Here is a 19,988-nt window from a genome sequence, read left to right as displayed (position 1 = left end):
CCCTCGAATGTGTCAAGTCTCATTAGAGTTACTCAGCTCTGTCTCTGCATGTGATCTTAAAAGGTTGTTTATTCATCTCTTGTCCTTGCTCTGAAGTTATCCCTAACTTTCCTGTTTTATTTCCATAAGTCAGTGAACAACCCAAGATTTTGAAATTGATGCTTTCCTTTTGCAGTTTAATTAGGATGTTTTCTAAAACTAGTGGCTTGGAAGCCACGTTTTTCCCTTGTACTTTAAAAACTACATGTGTTATCTTCCGGGATGTTATGACTCATTCCTTTTTTTGTTTCTTTTGAGCATTGTGGCACCTGTGAAAATCAGAGTCTCTCCATAATGAGAAAATAAATAAACATTTGCAGGAAATAAATTAATGATCTCACAATACTTTTTTGAGGTCTTTACCTAATGAAACTTTCTTTTTGTAACTGAAAACAAAGTAATGAACCTGAAAAGCCTTCAAATGAGTCTTTAAAATTTAGGCTGCTGTTTCTTTCTGCAGTGTGTTGAGTGCTAGTGCAATAATCTCTCAGCATATCTCAAACATAGCAGTAATTCTCTTTCTCCCTACATGTTCTTTAAAAGCCAGACTGGCTTTCTTGTTTCAAGACTGTGAGTTGTATTGTTTTGTGCCCAGAATAGTCTCAGGAACAGCAAACTGGCTGTTGGAGCAAGCTATTCCTTCATGTGAGAAAAAACAGCCCATTGGTCTCCTGGTAGATACCTTCTGGGCATTGCATTATTTTCATGTATAGCCTACAGATGTGATTTGCTGTATCTGAGAACACAGTGTGCATATGCAAACAAGGTGCCACAAGAAAGCCAATGCATATATTTGCTCTAGGCCAGCTGCTGCGTGGTAGCTGTTAGAAGCCCTTTTCTTTTCCTAGTGTGTGTGAAATAGATTTGTCAAGTAGTATGTGAAATATCTGTAACCTTAACATTTCAGATAAGGAATAAACCTTCTAGGGTACAGCAAAGGAATAAACTGCCATATATATTGTGTGGTAAGATAAGAGTATTCATGTGACCAGCTTCTATAAAGTAGCTGATTTGTTAAATTCACACCTTTGCTTACCCCATAGTAATTTGATTGTGTACCCTTTTCTCGAGCTTAGGCTGAGCTGCTGTCAAAATCTGATGCCACTAATTTTTTTTTTTACTTTCTTCCTACTTTTTGTGGTTCAGAAGGGGCAATGCTTTAGGGTAGGTTGCAGGATCCTACCCGAGTGACTTGAGATAGTCCCATAGGGCATCCTGAGTACCACAAGGAGAATCTCTGCTCATGTGAAGCATTGTAAGGAAAGGAATATCAAGTTATATCAGCTTGATAGTGCCTAGAACCATTTGCCCCCTTTTCATGGACAGATGCAAGCCAACATGACTTGTCCCTATTTTTTTGTTGTTCCTAAATATGGAAGTTGTTAACATGATCTCAAAGGTATTGGCATAAAAATTACCTGGGAAAAACACTCCTTTAGCAACAGTAGGGTTTATTGCAGATGGGGTAGTTCTATTTGATTTTTTTTTTTTTTTGCCTCAGTTCACCTTCACAAATCATTGTTTCTCCTTGTTCCCATGTAGGGCAGGGAAAAGAACAAGAGATAAAAAATCTGAGAAGGATTTAAAGCTGTGTAATAGTAATGCTTAAGATTGCAATATCTTATTGGCTTTTCTGTTCATTCTCATGATAGTGCATAGGAGAAGATACAGATGTGTTTTTAAGTGACATTCTCAGCTGTCAAATTCTATCATCTGAAGAACAGAAATGGGCAGCACTTTAGGGTCAAAAGATTGAGAGTAGAAGTTGTTTCAGGATGTCCTCATCCTCCTCTGAAACAAATCAAAGGAAGAGCAGGAGCATTTACCAGCCAGGCAATAACAAGTTCTGGTCGCACAGGAGATCAGCAGGATGAGAATGGGTGTTGCTTTTTCCTCAGCATGCTGAAGGATGTAATTCACCAGAGAGATAAATGTCTGTTTCTGTGCTGTGACCTGAAGTCAGACAGAGAGCACATGCATTGATCTGCATAGGTGAGGCTCGTGGCAATTTGTTGTTAGAAAGCGAACGCCCTTTTAAATCTACTTTTTCTAAGGGGGTTAGGTGTTGGTATTTTTAAGTACTTTTTTTTCTTCAGCACTGAGCATGGTATTGGCTGTTCCTGTGTGAGCAGCAGATTTCCTGTTGGTGATGGCAGCATTGCTAGTCACTTTATTTATGGATTTCTTCCTTTGCATAGTCAAGCAGGTTGGAGAATATCTCTTTGACAGTTTCTCTGGCTCCTAAACATTTCATCTGTTTATGCAAATAAAATTCTATATTTCTACTCAGATTTGCATTTATTACTGGAATCCCTGGATGCAGGGATTCTCTTTGAGAAATGGGTTAAGGTTGGAGGTGGGAGTGGGGAAAATCATAGTGATTCTCTAATTTCCTGAGTATGACAGGCTAGACAATCCAATGTCCAGTCAAAAAAAAATGTTACCTCTGAAAATTCTACACATGTCAGAAAGTGAGTTTAGGTTGCCTGTAAGTGCTTGTGGCTCCCCCACAACACTAGGTGAGGTATTTCTGTAGTTAATTATCCTCTAGGTTTCATAAGAATTTTAGAGCTTTGTTTCTAGTTTGAACATGTCAAACCTCAGTAGTCAGCTATGGAATCTCATCAGGGGTTAGGTGGGTTTTTTTTTTTGGTTTTGGGGTTTTTTTTGTGATTCAAGAGCCATCTGTTACCCAAAACCTTTCACATGTGCATAAGTATATATTCTATTACCATCTTAGTTTTTAAATTCATGGTTAAATTAACCAGGATGAACTTCCTTGGGATTTGAAGCATAATTTTTTAGACTTTGGATGCTCATGTAATAATTTCTGAGATTGCTGGAAGGTGACATTGCATTTCAGTCTAGTAGGTGCTATGTACAGAAATATTTTCAACTTCCTTCATCTTTTATACTTAGCAGATTATCTACTGCTTAGCTTCAGACCTGCTCTCATAGGGAGCTCTCATAAAACAACTATGTGCAATGATTTCCAAATTCTCTTCAATTTTTACTCTCCTAAGCATAACCAGCCATCTCTGTCCTTAGGTGAATAGCTAGTTCCATATGGCACCAGGAAAAAGCCCACTGTCCAAACAATTAACTATCCCATGCATTTGCTCTTTAACATTTCCTTGAATGTATTTATTGTTTTTCACCTTGCTAATGCTTGCCATTTAATAAAAAGTCATTCTCATATGACTTCCAGTCATTCCTTACACCTTTATATATAACAGTTGCCTCCTACTTAGATTTTTTGTCTATTCTGGATGGGAAATTGTCCCTTTTAGAGCACTGCTATGTAGAATTGTGCTTTTCATCCAACAATTAATTGAATTAGTTTATAAGTAACTGAACTTTAATTCTCATTTTCTAATGTCAATCTACTATACTTTCACGCTTGTCAGCTGCTGTAATTTTTTTACAAGTAGTTCATTGCTTGTATTCTTCAGAAACTTAAAGATATTTTGTTGAGGAAAACTACTGGTATGCATTCCTTCTTGGAGCCTTTCCTCTCACATCACATTTCTGTTTGAAAGGGCTCTTCATCACATTCCTTTCTGATGGTTGACTGCAGATCTGTATGGATACCGAGACTGTAATGTGCCTGTTAGTACATTGACCCATATCTACTCTAGATGTAATGTGCAATCAGTTTAAAGCAGACAGTGGTGTCTTTATTATCCCACACAATTTGCTGGTCTCTTCTGTCTGCCTGAATGCTTTTTAACATTGAAGTAATTTGAAAAATTCTAGTAGGCTTCAGAAATCATGTTGAATTGCACTTATTATCAGAAGTGAATTTTTCTGCTCTGTTCATTATCCAGGTTTCCACCACTGGCTTACAGACTGTTCTGTTTGCTTTTCTTTTCTTTACATTTTCGTGCCTTAGTTTTAATAAAACCATGGGGGGTTTTGATAGTTTATATTCAGGTAATGGTGTCACGTAATTCTGAGTGTGCTCCCTAATAAATACTAGTTAAAAGCCCTGCAGAGTAATCTAGTTTGGTGGTATCTAAAATGTAAGGCACTCCCACTATAGAGAGAGAAACTTGCAAGATTTATGAACTTCAGTTTGTGCGTGGGAAAAATAATCCACAGGATATTGCTTACCTAGCCAGTGTTTAATCTCCTGTATCTTTGTCAGTCTGTTTCTCTCACTTGGGCATCAGGAAGGGTTCCAAAGCAGCCTATCTTTCTCCTGTTTCCAGGGAGCTTTAATAACTTAGTAAATATTACTGAACATGGCCCAGGTCTACTACTGTGTTGTGTTCTGTGACAAACTGGGCATCCCTTCTTTGTTTTTCTGCCATGGAACACAGGCTCCTTTATTGCCATCACTTCATATTCCAATTGAATAAGTAGTTGACTTGTCTGAAAGTGAGTGTACAGCTCTCTTCTGCTGTTCAGGATCAGCAGTTACCCACCTAAAGAGTTAATTTTGTTTTTTCCTAGCAAATTGTTGATTCATTTCTCTGTGTGTTTGAAACCTGCCTTTAGATGGGATGCAGAAGATGGGATAGCCTTAGAAGTAAGTCACAGTTGGGTCACTGTTGTCAGTGGCTATATGGAGCTGTACCTTTGGAAAGAAATTTTGGATTCCCTCTTGTAAAATTTCTTAAAAGCTGTCTCTGCCATCAGAGACATGAGAGCCTCTGCCATCAGAGTTTTATCTCTTCACTAATATAGTGGCAGCAAGGGCAGCCATTCTAACTGGAGGTAGAGGCAGTCTGGGTACCATTTAGTGATTCATGTCCTAGAAAAACATGGTTTTACTGTTTCTGCCTCTCTGCTTAGAGCAGTGGCTTGCTGCTTAGGAAATAGTTGCGACTGAGGGCATCTGTCCTTTTTTTTTTTTTTTTTTTTTTTTTTAATTTTACCCATCTAGATTTCTTTCAAACAAACAAATCCCCACAAAACAAACCTGAACTTTGAAACTTCATTCTAATCTAAGCTAGAGCTTAAGATACAGTGCATATCTATTGTAATAATGGTGGTAAAACACAACCAGACACCAAACCCACATTTCAGAGGGAACAATAAATCAATGGCCTACCCTATCTATTTGCATGTGAAACATTAACCAACGTGTTTTCTCGAGGTTGTTATTTAACATGTATATGAATTACTGAAAGTATACTAAAATATTGATCAAAATAAGGGTAGTAAATACAGAGGTAATACGTAAACAGCATGAGAAACTTGTTTACTTTATAAATTTGCACATATCAAAAAACACTCAAAGCTCTTAGAAATCTGAAAATATTTCAGCATATGGAAATGAATTGGTCATAAATAGTCTCCTGAAATATTCAAATGTTTCAGACATACTTTTAAAAACAAGCAACCACAACACAAAAAGCCCCCAAACTACTCAAACAACAGGATTAAAACTCCACAATCTCCGAGTTCCTCATGAGCTCCTTTTCTTGAGTGCTGTACACTCTCCCCAGGGTTTGTCATCTTGTTGTGCCAAGTGGGTCATAATTCATAATAGTGGTGACTGTTTCTAGGTCAGACAAGTTGGGAAGAGTAATTTTGCACAAGTCACAGAAATAGTGCTTTACAATAGAAAGGTACTGCCTTGCTCCAAATTACTGCATTAACTTCATACCACAGACTAACTGAACTGTTGGTAGTGATGTGCCAGTTTTGCAGCTGGTACAGTAATTCATCTCAGTATTGTCTGAAGAGGAAAGGAAGGGAATGAAGTATTTTAGATTACACATTTTTCAAGGTGGTGGAGGAAGGGACTGAACTACCCTGGTCACTGTTCTGGCTGTGCCATTGTCTTTGTGGTTTATTGTCTGTGTGGCACTTAACATACTTGCAACATTTTAAAATGGTATTACAGTTAAAACTGCAGAACCAGGTGAATCTGCTCTGCTTTTCTTGGCATCAGACTTTAGCATGTGAGGGAGTAATGTACTAATATTATGTTAAACTGTTTGTTTATGAAAAGACTTTGAAAACTTCCCTACCACGCCTTGATGTGCCTATTTAAACAAAGAAAGGCAACTGGTAAAGAATAGGTGTTAGAGAAGGAAGGCATGCTTTTAAGAGAAAAATGTATCCATACACACACTGAATTCTTGTGGACCACAAATGTTAGAAAACTTTTAATACCACTGCATTGCAGGTGAAGTTGTTCTGTGGGCAATGGTGACTAAAGTCTTTGTTTTCCCTCCTTCCTAGAAATTAAGAAGCCACCAGTGGCCCCCAAACCAAAATTTGTCCTAGGACACAAGGCAGTGCCTCCACCTGTTGCACCGAAGCCTGATATTGTGCTTTCTGGTGGGATACAAGCAGCAAGGAAAACCAAGCCAGCAATTGCACCGAAACCAAAGGTTCTCAAGAGCTCCTCCATCCCCGAAGTTAAACCTCCATCATCTACACAAAAAAGCACAAAAAGCTTTGAGGAGCACAGGGAAGATTCTTCTCAAACTCTAGACCGTTTGAACTATAAAAATGAAACCTCAGAAGGGAGTACTGGAAACACAGCTTATATTCTACCTGTGTCACCTTGCAAATTTGAATGCCTTCATAAACTTGGAAATGGAGAGAACACCTGTAAAACTCAGATTATTCTTGAGCACTTTGACACCTTAGAAAATATCCAGCTTGGTGAAAGAAATGCACTGTCTCTGGGGGATAGTCACAATGAAAAATCAGCAGGTAGAAGTCAGGTGGTTTTGAAAGCCAGCATTTTGGAAGAGAAACTTAAGGATGTCCTAACTCATGGTGTGTTTCCTAACAGCAGTCCTGTGAGGCACAGGTATGCAGACAAATTTGACAAAGGGAATGGCAGCAGTTCCAAGAATAATGTTAAAATAGAGTTTATGGAACTTGTACAATCTTCATCATCTTCTGAGGTAGTTAAAGGGAAGCAACAAAATGCTGATGGTAAAATTATTGCTGATGAGTTTCAGATGTCTGAAATTTGTCCTAGTTTGATTGAAAATAATCACAGTTGTTCTTCCTCATTGGACAAGGAAACTATAGAGAATGAAAATTTAAGTAGCAATAGGAAGTGTTCAGGTGAAGTAGGGATGAAAGCAGATGCTGATAAAGCCTCCCCTGAAATATCTTCAGTCCTGAGTTCCAAAGTTCTTCCTGTCCCTAAGCCAAGAAAGACACGTGCTGCGTGTCTAGTCCGTCAGGATGGCATAGACAGCGCAGGAGAAGGAACAAAGGAGCCATCTAATTCAGAGAAAGATTCTCATGGTGTTGTGGACCAAAGCTTAAAAAAGCCAGCAAGAATTAATGTCCTTGGTCAAAGTGTTTGTTATAATAATAATAATGCAGAAGTGTTTCATCCTGAAAAATGTGAGGTAACTCAAACCAATGCAGAAAAAATGTCTCAGGTAAAGGAGCCTGCTGTGAAAGAGTCAGCTTCACAAAATCTTTTGCCTCAGTTTTCACACAGAAGCCCTGATTTGAGGAGACATGTTGAATCTTCTTTAAATGCAGACCATAACTTCATGGATGAGATAACAGATGACAGCAGTATGCCAGATGGTGTGGACAAAAGGACTGTCTTTGTCAGGTGTGATACCCTGTCCATGAGTTTGCCAAAGCAGGTCAAATTGGCAAGCAGTCAATCACCTGCTGCCAACAGCCTCCATGTTTCGCCACAAAACTTGGAAAATAAGGAACTTAAAATAAAGGATGAGACTTCCCCAAAAGTTATTCCTAAGAAACCACAGAGACATGGCCTTCCAGCTGCTGGCCTGCTGAAAAAAGCTGCGTCAGCAGAGCTTGTGGACAAAAGTTCTTACACCTCCAGTGAAGACAAATCGAACAGCCTTCTAGAGGGATCTCACTTTGCACACCCACGAGCCAAGGAGCAGAATGCACTTTCGTCTTGTGACATACCCAAACGTTCCTCTGAAAAACCTGTCTGGAAGTTACCTCATCCTATTCTTCCGTTTTCAGGAAATTCTGAATCATTAAAAACTGCCACCAGTTTCAGCCACTTGACTGTTGTGACAAAGCCTAGGGCCAAGTCTCTCTCTGCTGTGGACATGGACAGGACAGACAAGCCCTGCAAAGACCATCACAAGAAAAATAGTTTGAAAAAGCTTCTGAACATGAAACTGTCGGTTTGCTTAAAGAAAAGTGACTTCCAAAAATTTCTGTCTAAAGGCAGCCAGTCAGTGGAGAGTGCTATTGCCAACCTTTCCAATGGGAATGGGTATGGAAATAGCAGCACTAATATAGGGTCTGTAGGCAGTGAAAGGAAAGCTAAATCTGCCAAGGCGCATTCCGTAGAAATAAGTAGTCCAGCATTACAGAAGAAGAGGCAGAGAAACAGAAGTCAGCCTGAGATGCGAAATAACCAAAGGCTGGAGTCTTTAGAAAGACATGGACTTTGGGGAGAGAATTTGTCCCAAATGCCTTTGAATTCTGTAACCAGCACTTGTGATCCAGAGTACGAGAATGTGCGTCACTATGAGGAAATACCTGAGTATGAGAACTTGCCTTTTGCTATGGGTGCTAGGAGAAATCTCTGCTCGGAATGGCAGAACTCCAGCAGCTTGGAAGACCAGAGCACTGACTTCTATGAAGTTGAGGAGCCTTGTGAAGCTACAAGCAGGCGTTGGAGACTTGACAGGTAAAATAAAGAGAAAAGGGAAGTTGAACCACTGCATTGTAATTCTGTTGGTTGTAAATATGTTTAAATGACAACTTGAGAGGCCGTACCTCTTCCATTAAATGTCAGCAGGACAGTTGTTCCTGTATGTCTTTCTGTAGGCTTTTGTTGTTTTGAAAACTCCTTGCACTTGGCAGTGAGTCAAAAGGAAAAGTAAGCTAGTTATTCCTCATATATTCCTCAAAATTTGGGAAACTTTTCCACGTTTAATTAAAGCAAATCAGATACAGTCATGTATTTGTATTCAAGAATACTTCAATGGGGAGGAATAAACCTTACCAGTCTCACAATGAACTGGAATAACTATCCAGAGTGCATAGTTGCTAGGTTTGTAGGGGGAATGAATATATTTTTAGATCTGTTGATAGAGCTGGGAAGAGCAGACAAGCTTTTGGTTATGCAAATTCTTCATGAGGTCTGGAAAGCTTTTTTGGGTATAACAGAAGCTACTGCCTCTCTCTAAAAACAGTGTGTCTTCTGAATCTGTCTGTGCTCCCAGCAAAGGTGGTAGTGGTGCACAATTTCTGTGTGACTCATAGAATATTAGCATGATGGGGTTTGGTAACTCTGCAGGTTGCTGCTGTGTTTCTTTAGCTCAGGAGGTAGTGGAGACAGATAGTGTCAGCAGATTTAAAAAGGGATTGGACAGGTTCATAGATATGAGGAAAATGGCCTCCATTTGTCCCAGGGAGGTTTAGATTTGATGTTAGGAAAAACTTATCCACTGGGCGGTCAGGCATTGGAATAGGCTACCAAGGGAAGTGGTGAAATCACTGTCCCTGGAAGTGTCCAAGAAATGTCTGTCTGTGGCACTTGGGGGCACGGTATAGTGATGAACTTGGCAGTGCTGGTTTAAGAGTTGGACTGAATGATCTTTGAGGTGTTTTCCAGCCTTAATGATTTTGTGATTCTATGTCCAAAACGGCTGCTAAATGGAGTAGGCAGGAATAGACCTTTTAATATTGCTGTGGTGGATGCTGGGAAGAGAAATAAGCCACAGGGAGTGGCCAGAGTCATGTGCTCTCTCTGAACAGCATCACTTAATGTGTCTGTCAGTGTGGTAACATGTAAAGCATTGCTTTGTCTCTACACGGTATCGTGAAATTTCTTAACTTCAGCTGATCAGTTTATCTTACAGATCCTAAAGATTTATCTCAAACCAACAATAAGGATTTGAATCAAATATGCAGCCTGTATATTTCAAAGTCCCCAGCAAACTTCACACTATTGAGAACATATAAATTACAAGAATAAATGAATTAGCTTCTAGATAGTCACATTTAACTTCCTTTTTCACTGAGAGTTACTAAGTTTTGTTTCATTTTTGGATGTGTGTATAGTAAACACATGCTCCAAAGAATCTGTGTTCTCTTATTATAGGAAGAGACAAATATTTTAAGGGGCATCCTATGTTAATTGTTTTATAGCTAATATTATCAACATGGGTCTGTTTGTTGGGAAGGGTGAAACCTTGTAATGAAAACAGGATTTCTAGTTATGGGCTAGGCACTGTTACATTTATTCAAGTGGTTGTTGAATATATTTATAGTTTACAGCAGAGTGTTTCTTAGTTTTGTTTTTGGTATACTTTAAGCTCCTGACAGAGTGTATGCTTTTTGTGTAAGTCTAATCTTTGAGCATCTTTCAGGGATTTTGACCATGCTCTCTTGGTATTTCCTCAATTTGGTGTACCTAAGATGGGTGAGACCAAACTTGCATAAGGATGCATTTCATGTGTTTATGTGACTCGCTTTGGTTTGTGTTGTTTTTTTCTGAATACAGGCAAATATCTGTCAGCTTTAGGAGGAGGATAGTTTTGGTGTATGAAGCATAGTAGATGTGAGATTGCAGTTGCTCCTGAAAGTGAAATTCTGTAGTTTTCTTATTTGGCTAAATGTGTGAGATTTATTGTTATTCCCTCTCCACACAAACCTCCCCCAGTACCAATGGTGATATAAGGGTTTAAGTGGTCTCTCTGACACACCTACACCTGAAGCTGCTCCCTAAATTGGATGTCCTTGGCTGGGTTTGTGTTGTTTTTCTTTAAAAAGCACCCATAGAAAACAAGAACTAGAGCCATTAATGTGTTTATTTTAAATCAAATGAAATAGTCGGAAACTGCCTTAGGAAGCAAGTAATGCTTGTAGTTACTTCAACAGATTTCAGAGAATAAAGAAATCCCTAGGGGAAAAAAAAGGGGACATAACAGTACAGTAGTCTCCTGACTTGGATCAGTGCTGCTGGGACAGCAGGAATGAATATTCGTTTTGGTTCTGCCTTGGGAGGTGTAAGGGTCCTCGCCCAGACAGGCCAGGCAGGCAGCTTCTCCAGTTTTCCCATCCAGTATTATCTCAAATCCTTTGAAGCTTCCTTATCAATGTTGTCTTACCCTTTCTGCATAGTTCTGTAAGAGCTTTTTATCATTTCCTGGACCAGGCTGTATTATAAAACCAGTCAGAGAAACAGTGCTGCAGTTGTTACTGAAATAATTGCCTCTCGCGTTTTCCCCAGCCTGTCAGAACATGCACTCTAGATTGTGGCACACAAATTCCTGTAATGCATGCTAATGGGGATCTCAAAGCAAATTATCTTATGATTAAAACCAATGTACAGATGAGATTGTTCTTCTAAGAAATTCAGACCAATAGCCCACACTTCTAGTCATAATAGCACTTTCACTATATTAAGTCTGAATGCCAGTCTTGCCATTACTAGAAGAGTTCAGTGGTGTCTTCAGCTCATGCTACATTTCTTTCTGGAGGAAGAAATAAAATTTTGATAATGTACTGAATGCTTTGGTGGTTACAGAGGAATTTCCTCACAATCCCATCTGGTGAAACTAGAATGCTTTAATGGAGAATGGTCATAGCTTTTGACACTTTTATTTGAACTTAATGTGTTGCATTTAATTCAGCTGTGTATTGTTTGCTTGAGCCTTCCCATAGGGAATTACATGCAAGTGGCAGGCCTGGGTAATTAATGGTAGGTAGCAGTTGTCAGGATTTAATTTCTGAGATATTTGATGTCAACCTCCTTTCTACTGGAAAGAGAAGGCTTGGCTTTGAAAGGAAGAGAGTCAGGGTCCTGGTCTGGTGTATGAACCACTGAGGTGGAACAGAAACTCTCAGCTGCTGCAGAGAGTCAGAATGGATTAGGCTTTTGTTAAGTAGTTCAGGGAAATATTCTCAATAAAGTAAACAGTGTCAATAGCTTGGGAGCAGATAGTCTATGTTTTGTTCCCACTATACAAAAAAGAAGTCTTTCAAAATGGTGTTTAAGGATAGTTTATTTTGGTCTAGCCTACCTGTTTAACTGCCAATTTAAAGTGGATAACTTAGATGAATGTGCTTTTATGAGTACTCTGTAAGCAATGTGAGTGAAGACTAGATGCTGTGAGATAGAAAATGTGCTGTTAAATGTAAAAGAAGTTTTAAATATCATTATCCAGTCAGATAACAGGAAATGCAGCTCTCTGGGATTGCTGGGTTTTGTGGGGGTTTTTTGTAGGTTTGGGGTTTTGTTTGTTTGTTTGTTTGAGGTTTTGTTTGTGGTTTTCCTTTTGGTATTACATTTTCCTATGCAAGGCAGCTGTATTTTAGGTTGAGTGAGTCTACTCCTTCAGCCTTCTGGGAATAGCATACTGTATTTACTGGCTACTTTTGACTGTGTTCCTTGAAGATGTTGCAAATGTACATGACTGCTATTTTATTTACGACTGTGTCGTGTTTCCAGCTAGGATTTTTCTTTGGAAAGGCCTGGAGAGGGGGGAGTACCATGTGACAACAATCCTTTATGATTTCAATGTTGGTGTAATCAAATATGACTTTGTATTTTACCCACACCTGCTGATTTAGAATAATCCATTGGTTTTCTAGAAATGAGCATGTCAATGCAAAATATAAGTTTAGTTTTCTGTACTAAATTCTGCTTTGGGGCTGAGTCCCCAGAGGTCAATTAGGTATCCATGAAAACCTTCCTGGAATATTGAATTTTGTATTGAAATCTGTGTCGTTAAGCACTTTGCTTTGATACACATTCCTCTTTGATGTTGTGGTAGGAGGGTTTTGTGTGTTTTTTGGGGTTTTTTGCAATTGCAAAATTCCCATTCAGAAACACTAAATTAATAAAAGACTGCAAGATCTAAATAGCATTTAGAATATTGCAAGTTCAAACCCTTGTGCTGAGTTTTGAATGCACAAAATACATTTTAGGAATTGGATGTGTTATACCCATGTCTTCTTTTTATTGAATTTTTTTTTTAAATATATAACTTCCTGATAAGTGGAGGCCAAGTATGTAGAGATATCTTTTTTTAATATTTCATCTGTTTCTCAAAGATTATTTTCTGATCTGAAGAAGGTCAGTTTCTCCTTCTGCATCAGCTCTGCAGTTTTGCCGTGTCTTCCAATCTCGCCCATGTGTCTAGCTGGCTTCTGCCATCCTTGGTTGTACATAAAATTCTTTCCCTGCAATTGCCCATCAGGTTTTAATGAAGTAGTTTTGATAATAGGCTATTTAGGTTTCCTTTCAGGCTTCATTATCCTTGGTCATGTGTTATCACTGGCTTTCTTTTTGTGTTGTGCTTCCTTGAGCCTGCCTTTCTTTTCCCCTCCCTCCTTTTCTCAGTCGTGAAGAGAAGTTTTCCTTAGCATTGGAGTGTCTTTCAGTTATACAGCTTTACAGTGTAGTCTGCTATACAACCTGAAATAAAATGCATATACTGTAAGAAGAAAATAGACACTCTGGAAAAATACTCAAATCTCCAAAAGCAAACTGGTAGAACTATGCTGATACTTCCCCACTCTTGCCTCCTCCTCTTTTTAAGATTTTTAAAATATCAGAATAAATAGAAACTTTATTATAATCTTGACACATTCTCATGCAAATATGTTTTTGAGATGTGCTGATTTACTCTGTTTTGACAGTGGGAGAGATTCTGAGGTCTGATTGTCTCCATCTTCAGTGATGGAGAGAAAGAAGTTGGAGAACTTCTTTTTCCAGTACTGATATTCTGGTGTACAATCCAGTCAGGAAAAGATTTAAAATGTCTTATGACATTGAAATGATTGTGAAGATCCCCAAATGGTAGTGAAAAAGAATTTTTGTCTTTGATATTTGTTTAATCCCTCTTTTCAAGGGCTCCCTCTTGATTTTGGTAAAAGAGAGAGATGGATGAAGGAAGGCTTGCATGGCCAGGAAAACTTCTGACAGAGTTGGAGGTACAATAGCAAAAGTCTTGTAAGTTATCAGGAGGTATTAAAAGTGCTACATAAAAACAGGTGTGGTTTCAATTCTCGATGTTATCTTTTAATTTTATGAGAGGCAGTAAGGTGGCGTCAGTGGTGATGAGGCAGGCAGTGCTGTGAGCACTGCCCAGCTGCTGGGTGAATCCTCATCTGCTTTCCAAAAGATTTGGTGGCTACTTTGGTCAGTCTCATGCAGTCTAGAAAATTACATCATATTAACCTTGATGCACATGCAATCCATATTAAAAATGGCATTAAAAGAGCCATTTTGAGGGTAAACTTTGCTATCCTTTGTTTCCCACTGAAGAAGTGCTCATCACAGATAGCAAAAATGTCCCAACTTGTGTTGCCATTGCTGTCCCGGTACAATACAAGGATGTCCTTGTCCTTCCGGTGACGTTGCCCTCAGCTCAGTGCTCTGGCTCTTGGCTTCAGTTGGAGGGTGGCTTAGTGTGCCGAGGGGAGCTGAAGGAAGCAGAAGGCTGTCTAAGAGTCCCTTAGGCTCCTTCCTAACCCCCCTGGTCGTGGCTAACAGGAACTCAAGTGTCATGCACTTTCGGAAATTTATCTGCAGTGCTTTATCTTTTTCTTTCCTCTTTTATTCCATGTTTGTGTTTTTCCTAATTTTGGCATTCTTCATATGTATTTCCTTTTCTTGAAGGCGGAGGAAGCTCAGTTAACACTGCATATTTGTCACCAATGGTGGCCTTTCTCCCCCACCCCCACTGTGTGCGCTCTGTCTCCTTTTGCCAACCGTGATATAAATTAGCAAAATGTAGCTCTAGAGAATACATCAGATGCAGAGTGGAGAGTCAAATGTGATATGAGAATTGATGAAAGACCCATTTATATGTTCAACAGCAGCCTTTTCCTGTGGGTTATTTTCAGCATCGGCTCAGGAAATGTGCTTGTGGAGCTCTGTGGCACAGCGATATTCCAACTGCATTCTAATGTAATAGTACGTGTTAAACAGTAAGATTTTTAGGTGGCACAAAATAAATGTGTAAATAAAGTGATCGAAATATAAACGTAGTTTTTATTTAAATGCCAACAGTGATATTAATATGCCACATTTACCCAGCATTTCTATTTGACCTAGTTAAAAATGTTTTAATGAAGAGATTTACAAAACTGTGCAGCTATGTTGTTTCAATGCACTAGATAAAATTTAGGTAAAGAAATGCTGGTTTTATTTTAGATCCTAGAATCCAGTAAGCTTCATTTAGAAATATAAGGTTAATGCAAGTTTTAATTTTTCTTTGGAATATCTTTGTGCTTGTGAAAAACTGTTCTACTCAAGCAGAAGAAGACTAAAGAAATCTTTAAGATGCATGTAAATAAATAGAGGTAGTTTTTACCAAATCTACCATTTTGAAAGCTACAACCTGAGCCTTATGGCTCAGTGATTTCAACTGCTCAGAGATCACTTAGTTTTATTGTTGCTTTTTTTCCCAGTGTTTTTGGGGGTGGGCTGTTCTGTACAGATTTTTAGCTAAGATGAAAAGTTTATAAAGAGTGTCTAAATCCCATTCTTCTAATTTGTGCAAAAGATGGAGGAAGACATAGCACAAGTCTAATGAATAATCTTGCAAGCAGCTCAGTTACTCTTTACTCTCAGTCTGTGTTACTCTTGACCAAACTATTTCATCCTCTCTTTTCTGACATACTGTTCAGGAAGCTGCATCAGCTCCTGTGCATGCAGAGTTGTGTGTTTAGGAACTAAGCCACTCCAATTTTATTTCAGATCGAGGTCGCTGCCTTTTGAGTAATCTGTTACTCAGCTTTCTTTTGTCATCTTCTCGATATCTGGTATGTAAAAAAACCTGAGTGCAATAGGATGTGCATTATTTTTAAATTGAGTGAGCAACTGTTTGAAGAGAGATATTGGAGCCCTGATTCAGGAATAATCATGTAAAAATCATAAAACTAATGCTGAGTCAATAGAGAAGATATTGGGTAGGGCCTTGCATTAACTGTGATTATAGTGAGCAGAAGTAGCCATGCATTGAAATGTCATTGTAGCTCTGGCAGGGTAAGGTCAATTTTATTTGAAATGAGTATTAATAGGCAGTTTTGCTCTCACTTGGTCTAAGTTTTCCCTTTCCTATTTGATACATTTGTTTTGACTTTTTTTTTGGTCACAATTACATTATAGTTTACTAGAAGTCTATTTAGTGTGTGCTAGAGTTCACTTGTGGTTTTTCCTTTTTTTGTGTGACTGGAAAATGAAGTGTTGTTTTTCTTCTGATTCTGCCATCGTTTCCCAATCTACTTCATCCCACTAGGGTCTGTTTTGTGAATTGAGGGAAGTTAGAATAAGAGGTCCTGATTGTGAACGAGTGCCATATTTTTCTGGTCCTTTTTCATATTGTTTTTGCCAGGAGCTTCTTCCGAAGATCTTTCCCATGAGCATTGCAGATCTCCCTATGAAACAAGAATTAATCATAGGGGAAGGCAAAAAGCTCTAAATGCTGCTGTAAATCTCTGTAAGGAGAAAATTTGAGAGCTGTTCGCACCTTTTTTAAACTGTGCTTTCTAAAGTCATGCTGCAAAGTATGTTCATGACTGTAAATTCTCTTTATCTACCCTGGGAGACAGGTAATCCCTCACAGCATTTAGTGGTGATGGAAAGCACCAGTGCAGGGACACCTTTCCCTTTACATGCTTCCAGCCAAGGGTTTATATCCCTAGGTTTTGCCACAGTATTTCACTTTACAGTACCAGTGCTCGATACTGTCCCATTGTACCCTCCTGCATCATAGTCTGCTACATTGGCATCATCTCCTTTTGGCACCTTTGCTGGGATGGGTAAGATAAGTAAGAGTCCTGGCCCAGTCTGCATTTCACTCTCATTTTTTGTTTCATGGTCCAATATGCCCAAAGCAGAATGGAAAAGCAGAGGGACACGAAGATGACAGTGAGGGAGGGGATTTTTTAGCTCTAATGGTAGACAGTCACTGTTGTTCAGAAGGTCTGAAGTTCAGGTGACAGTTCTGAATTTATGATGGGTTAGGCTCCAGGTGCATCTAGAGTGATATGAAATTTGTTTTTATGCTTTCTAGACTGGCTTGTGAAAGGAAATGTGCCTGGTGTTGACTTCTTCAGGCTGGTTGTGGAGGGGAAGTATTGCAGCAAAGTGTAACTCATTCAAAAGGTGCACTAATTGATGCCTTTATAATCTTGCTGGTCAGTTATCTCATGATATATTTTCTTAAACATTCCATAGAAACCCACTTGTGATCTTGGTTAGTATTTAGGATTATTTGCCAATCTGAGTGTCTGTCCTGCTTGTCCCGATGTCAGCTGTGCCTGGCTGTTCAGGCACTGAGCTGTCCCACTGTGGGCACCAGTTTTCTTGCAGACTTCTAAAGTGAGACCTCTCTCTTTCTTACCCTTTTCTTTTCTAATGTGGCTTTGCTGTGGTGAGTGTAGAAACATTTGAAGCATGCATGTGTGTTTATGTTGAGCTTTCCAGGGAACTGAGGAATTGTCAACAAACGGTCCCACTGAAGATGACTTCGGTGAGCATGGGAGGCTGCCTGTGGTGAGCCATCCTTGGGTGCCTCTGGCCTTAGGAGCTCATGTTTGCAAATCACAGCTAAAGAAGGAGATAATTTGAGATCAGTTTGCAGCTTTTTTTAAACTGTGCTTTTTAAAATTGTGCCATGGAGATATGGGCATGACTATTGATGATAGTGTTCCTGACATAGGGTTACTGAGAGAAAGGATTACTTAATAAATTTTGTACATTTTTTTTTATGTGAAGCACATATGACAGATGTGGGATTTTTGTTTCAGTTTGTTTATCGGTGCATTTTTTGGTTGTTGTTGTTTTTTGGTTTGGTTTTTTTGTTGGTTGTTTGCTTAGAATGTGAGTCAGCTGTATTTTTCTTTCATCTCATTGAGGAAAGTAGTATGTGCTGTCTTGACCTAAGGATAACAAATGCTAAACCAAATGCTGCTGGCTGCAGACACTGGGATAACTTGGTTCAAGCAAGTCAGGTGCAGAAGTTTGCAACTGCAACGTGCTCAGCCAAGTATAGAAGGAGCTGCCAGTGGCATGATCTAGCAGCCCAAATGTCATGGCAGCTCTCACAGTGTTTGTGATATCCTCCTTGCCCAGAAGTCCCAGGTGTAACCAGTGAGTGCCAGAGGTCAGGACTGGGACAAAGAGGGTCGTTGTTGGTGTTTGTCCTGGCAAGAGCAAACTCCTGGCATTTCCACATGGCCTCTCTCAGCAGCCAGCCCATTGCCCAGGAGGCAGCAGATGGTTTTCAAAGTGCAAATGGCTCTGAATGAAAATACATTTCAAATAGATTGCATTGAGCTTTTATTTTGATAGTGTATTTCTGTCATCAAGATCCTGTCTTTTTGTAAAAAAATTGGACACGAATGAGTGCATACAATACATATTATATTGTTTAAAATAATTCTGTTTCAATTTTTGAAGTCTAAATTGAAATTTGAAAAAGGAATCTGGAGTGCACAAACTATTTTCAGTCGTAGTTGCTCAGCTGGATGCTAGTAGTTTCTGTTTTCCAGCTGTGATTCTTGAGGAGTGTTTGTATTTGTAATTGAATCCTTAAAATTCCCTAACCAGCCTGGAGAGAATATAGCACAATAGAGCTAAGCAATGCAAATAGTCATGGATTCATTGGTTTGGTTTGTTTGCCCCTTGTTTTGTGGTGCTTTTCTTATTTTAAAGACCCTTGTAGAGGTCTGTTTTCTTCCTTGCCATGCCACCTGTGGCAGGCTCGCTTGCAGAAGGAACTAGTGAATCTCACAGGCATGATCTGTTTAGTTAGTCTTAAAAGATATAAAGAAAAAAAAGATCAAAATCAATTGTCATGTTCCTTGGGATCACACCAATAAAAATTCATGTCTAGTTGCCTTTTTTCTTGTTATTAGTCATAATATAAGAAGAACTTATTAATATCATTGACTTCTTACTGCAGAAGAACAAATGTCGTAACATTAGTGCTGTTGTGTAAAATCATTTTTGAGAGGACACCTTGCTATCTTGCTCTCTTGCTGTGAAAAAGCACCATTTTTGGCAGAGAAGTTGAAGCCCAAGCAGCTTGGCTGCAGTAAGGCAACCAGTCTCCAATGCTGGCAGCCACATCAGCACTGCGAGGTGCAGCAGCATCCAGCAGCCTTTCTCACACTGTCCACTACCCTAGAGAAGAGAGATGTCATCAGCTTCACCTTTTTTCATCTGTGAGTCTGTTGTTAAACCAGAGAGGTGACTGGTGTTGTAGAAGTAATCCCCCTGGCTTGGGTTGCATTTCACCTTCATTTGCTGCTTCATGGTCCAGTGTGCCTGAAGGAGAAATGAAAAGCAGGGGGACATGAAGACAAGAAGGGATGGGATATTTTTAGCTCTAATGGTGAACAGCCACTGTTGTTCAGGGAATCTGAAGTTCAAACGAGAGGTGAATATTAAGCTCCAATTAAGCTCCAGGTGCATCTAGAGTGATATGAAATTCATCTTCGTGCTTTCTAGACTGGTTTGCTGGTGTTGACTTCTTCAGGCTGCTTGTGGATGGGAGGTATTGCAGCAAAATGTAACTCATCCAGAAAGTGCTATAATTGATGCCTTTACTAATCTTGCTGATCACTAATCTCTTAATGTATTTTCTTAAACCTTCCATAGGTGCCCATACATGATCTTGGTTGGCATCCTTTATTATCTTAGTGCTTTGCCAAGTATGCTTGCTTCTAGAACTGATTTTCTTTTTCCAAAAACCTGCAGTAATTAAATAATAAAGGCACTGGACTGTCTTTAAAAAGAAGCATTAAATAAAAGCAGAAGAAATTCACTCAAATTTCAAAAGCAGAAGAAATTCACTCAAATTCACTCAAATTTCATAACAAAACAAAAAGGTTATTAACCAAGCATTAATTTCGCTTTTGCTTTGACTTTCCAGGGGCATCTTCTGTTGTTTGAGGACCCACATCAGGGAATTACTTCCTAAATTGTTTTGGGATATTAATTTGAGTTCTATATTTACAGTCCTTCCTCAGAAGAGACTCTGAATTTAGATAGAACC

At 39.1% G+C, this 19,988-nt stretch overlaps 1 protein-coding gene across 3 annotated transcripts in view; it reads left to right on the top strand.

The window, feature by feature from the left end:
- Window positions 1–19,988, top strand: part of FGD6 (FYVE, RhoGEF and PH domain containing 6) — a 72,341-nt gene that overhangs the window by 3,353 nt on the left and 49,000 nt on the right. For all 3 annotated transcript variants that reach the window (XM_018910097.3, XM_018910098.3, XM_050984419.1), the window contains exon 2: window positions 6,235–8,653. In XM_018910097.3, coding sequence (XP_018765642.3) covers window positions 6,235–8,653 — 2,419 coding nt within the window. The remainder of the gene's footprint in view (window positions 1–6,234; window positions 8,654–19,988) is intronic.

The sequence above is a fragment of the Serinus canaria genome, chromosome 1A, assembly GCF_022539315.1.
Source record: "Serinus canaria isolate serCan28SL12 chromosome 1A, serCan2020, whole genome shotgun sequence".
Taxonomy (NCBI): Eukaryota; Metazoa; Chordata; class Aves; order Passeriformes; family Fringillidae; genus Serinus; species Serinus canaria.
The sequence above is the reverse complement of the archived record's forward strand: the minus strand, read 5'-3'. Positions and strand labels throughout refer to the sequence as shown.